Consider the following 3,434-nt stretch of genomic DNA (forward strand, 5'->3'; position numbering starts at 1 on the left):
TCTTCCGATTTCAACCCTAAACTCTATCACCATTCAATTCATCATTATAATCACAATCATCACAAACAACATTCTTCACCAATTCATTACAATTACAAAAACAAAAACAAAAGCACTAATTCCAAATCCCTAACTTTTTTCAAATTCCCCCAATTTTCAAAACACTGTTTATATTCTCTCTCCGTCGCCGCACTCCGTCGTCTCCGTCTTCGCTTCCGTCTCGTTCTCCTTCTCTCCTTTCCGTTCTTTTACTTTCTACTCTCCCGTCCTACTCACTCCTTCTTCTTCAACTTCCTCTCCGCCTTCGCTTTCTCCGCCGCACTTTTCTTCTCTCTCTCACTCAAATTCAAATCACCTCCGTCGCTTCCTATTGTCTGGACTGTACAGCGGTGGAGGGGACGCCGGACGGAGAAGAAAACGTCGTGCAACGCGGTGGTTGTTGTGGAGGTTAGGGTTTTTTCAAACGGTGATGTTTATGAAGGGGAAATGATGGGAGAGAGATGTTGTGGGAGTGGTGTTTACTACTATAATATGAGTGGGAGATATGAAGGGGATTGGGTTGATGGTAAATATGATGGGTTTGGTGTTGAGACTTGGTCTAAAGGGAGTAGATATAAGGGTCAATACAGAGAAGGTTTGAGACATGGGTTTGGGGTTTATAGATTTTATACTGGTGATGTTTATGCTGGTGAATGGTTGAGTGGACAGAGTCATGGTTGTGGTGTTCATACTTGTGATGATGGTAGTAGATTTGTTGGAGAGTTTAAGTGGGGTGTTAAGCATGGTCTTGGCCACTATCATTTTAGGTATATTTTTTTAAATCTTTGTTTTTTTTATGCGTGTGTGTGTATGTGAATTCATTTGTAGGATTGTTTTATGCAGTTAAATTGTTTGCTTTCAGTTAGTTACATTACTTTGTTTTGTTGTTTTCATTGGTGGTGTGTGTTGGTGTTTTCATAGGAGAGACCAATAAAAGAGTAGAATAGAAAGGGATTTTGAGGGTATATACTGTACATGGTTTCCTTGACCAGATGATTTTTTCTCTCTTTGTTTTGTCGTAATAAATTATTGGATTTGGGCTTCTATTCTGTGTTTGTTGATATGAGTATTTGGCTCAGCTTTGGCCTATATTATTTGGATGGATTTAAGATGCAAAAGGGGTTGGTTTTGTTAGGTTTTAAGGATTGGTAAAGCAGGAAAAGATAAGCATGAACTCAGTGAATCATACCTGAGACCTGCTAACTAATTAAGACATGTTTATCTGTCTCTGATAGTTCTTTGGATTGTAATTGGATTTATAGGTTTCACCTATTATGGGTTATGGAATCATGTTTAAGGCTTGTAGGTTTTGTTTGTTAAGAATATAATTGATAGATGGAATTACTAAACTGTTGAAAAAACTGAATATTCAAGTATATAGCACAATCTTGTATATGCTCTACTTGTATGTGCATATATGTTTATAAGGCCTATTTTATTTTCGCTATTTTTAGTATTCTAGAGCAAGATGTATCTTGTGGTCCTGAGGCTGGGTTTAGATTCAAAGGTGCTTTATGCCTCTTCAAACTAGTCTGAAAGCCAAATGATCTCCTAAGTTCCTTGCAAGAGGCTATTCAGACTGCATAGCAACAACTCCAAATGTTTTGCACTTTTGGTGATATGCAATTTAATTTTACTTGATGCCAATTTAAGTTTGGTTACTTTTCCGTCTCTCTTTTTCCCCCTTTATTATACTTAATAATAACATGAATTGTGAAAAAACAAAATGACTCTAATCAGTGTGCTTTAGTTGACCATCAGCAACACTGATACCACATATTCTGTTTTTTTTGTTGCAATAATACAAAATTGAGCTGGCTATCAGTATCAGTGAGTAGGATTCTGGGCATGCTTGTAATGATTAGTGGTGCCTAATCTTATTATGCATAATGCATCCTTCTTATTTTACTCAAATGAAGGATGCCACTCTTCTAAGAAATCACCATTAGTCCATTATTGTTGAATTGATTTTTGTAGAGCATTTGTGCCTCCTTTTTATTTGCTCACCAGTGAAAGTTTAACTCTATATTTTTGTGGGTACTGACTATTTTCATTCCTTTAGAAATGGAGATACATATGCTGGTGAATATTCTGGGGACAAGATGCATGGGTTTGGGGTATATGGTTTTGCAAATGGTCATCGTTACGAAGGATCCTGGCATGAGGGAAAAAGGCAAGGGCTTGGAATGTATACGTTTAGAAATGGAGAAACCCAATCTGGTCACTGGCAAAATGGAGGCCTTGACGTTCCAAGCACACAGAACGCCACATATCCAGTTAGTCCTGTTGGTGTCAATCACTCCAGAGTACTTAATGTGGTGCAGGTAGACACTTTGTTTATTATATTATTTTCCTTCATCTCGAATGCTGTTTCCGTAGCTAACACAAAGAAAAAAGATGAATAATTTTAAATATTTTATCTTATATGTCTACACATTGGCCTAGAATAATCAGTCTGGATAATTCCCTTATTGCGTCAATCTTTCTGTGTTTAACTTTGCATGAAATTATTATTTGATAGGAGTTGCTTCATTTATGTGCTTTTTCATGAATAAGGATGTAAGTTATTGAATATTCTGATTGGTATCTGTTGTGTTTTATTGTAGTTGTTTGCCAGTAAATTTACAAAATTCATGCAATGGTTTCCATCTGTCTCAAGTTTCATATAAAGTAGATATGTTTAAAGGTTGCTTGTTATCACTGCACGTGAAATATTCTTTAATAATGGCCGGAATTTTGACTGAATTCTGCCAGGGATGGGTTCTTGATAGAATTTTGAAAGATAAAGTGGTAGGAGTCCCTCGATAATTCAATAGTCAATAAATAACATGCCAATGCCATCTCATTCTGTTGAAATTTCTGGGTGTCAAGCATTTTTTTTGTTGGTAAAAGCTTGAGATTATGAACTAATTAGACATTTTCTTCTATATGGTTCAAATTAGCACATTCATGTAAAAAAAGGAAAGACAAGACAAAATTAACTGCAATCAGGTTGATAATTTCATTATTAACTGTGTTTCCTTGTGAACAAACAGGAAGCTAGAAGAGCAGCTGAGAAGGCCTATGATGTTGCCAAGGTAGATGAAAGAGTGAATAGAGCAGTATCAGCAGCTAATAGAGCAGCCAATGCAGCTAGATTAGCTGCTGTCAAGGCTGTGCAAAAGGAAATGCATCATGCTAACAATGACAACATCCCAATTTCCGTTTTATGAGGCTATCAAGTATCAACTACAACTTTTGTTTTAGTAGAGAAGCATGAGATTGAGGACAAGAATGGTAGCTAACTACTCTGATGTAAACTGTTGCATGTACATTGCCATCATCTCCATCGGTTTCTGGTTGAAAGCAAGCAGATAGTTTTATTATCTATCTGTTATGAGTCTTGTATAGAGGGA

The 3,434-nt window shown here is 36.5% G+C and overlaps 1 protein-coding gene across 1 annotated transcript; it reads left to right on the forward strand.

Moving 5' to 3' along the window:
* Positions 1 to 17: 17 nt before the first annotated feature.
* LOC101504469 (uncharacterized) lies at positions 18 to 3,428 on the forward strand. The gene is made up of 3 exons (XM_012711796.3): positions 18 to 806; positions 2,102 to 2,363; positions 3,075 to 3,428. The coding sequence occupies exons 1-3, from the start codon at positions 487 to 489 to the stop codon at positions 3,249 to 3,251; spliced, it is 759 nt and encodes a 252-aa protein (XP_012567250.2). The 5' UTR covers positions 18 to 486; the 3' UTR covers positions 3,252 to 3,428.
* The last annotated feature ends 6 nt before the right edge of the window (positions 3,429 to 3,434 follow it).

The sequence above is a fragment of the Cicer arietinum genome, chromosome 7 (genome assembly GCF_000331145.2).
Source record: "Cicer arietinum cultivar CDC Frontier isolate Library 1 chromosome 7, Cicar.CDCFrontier_v2.0, whole genome shotgun sequence".
Taxonomy (NCBI): Eukaryota; Viridiplantae; Streptophyta; class Magnoliopsida; order Fabales; family Fabaceae; genus Cicer; species Cicer arietinum.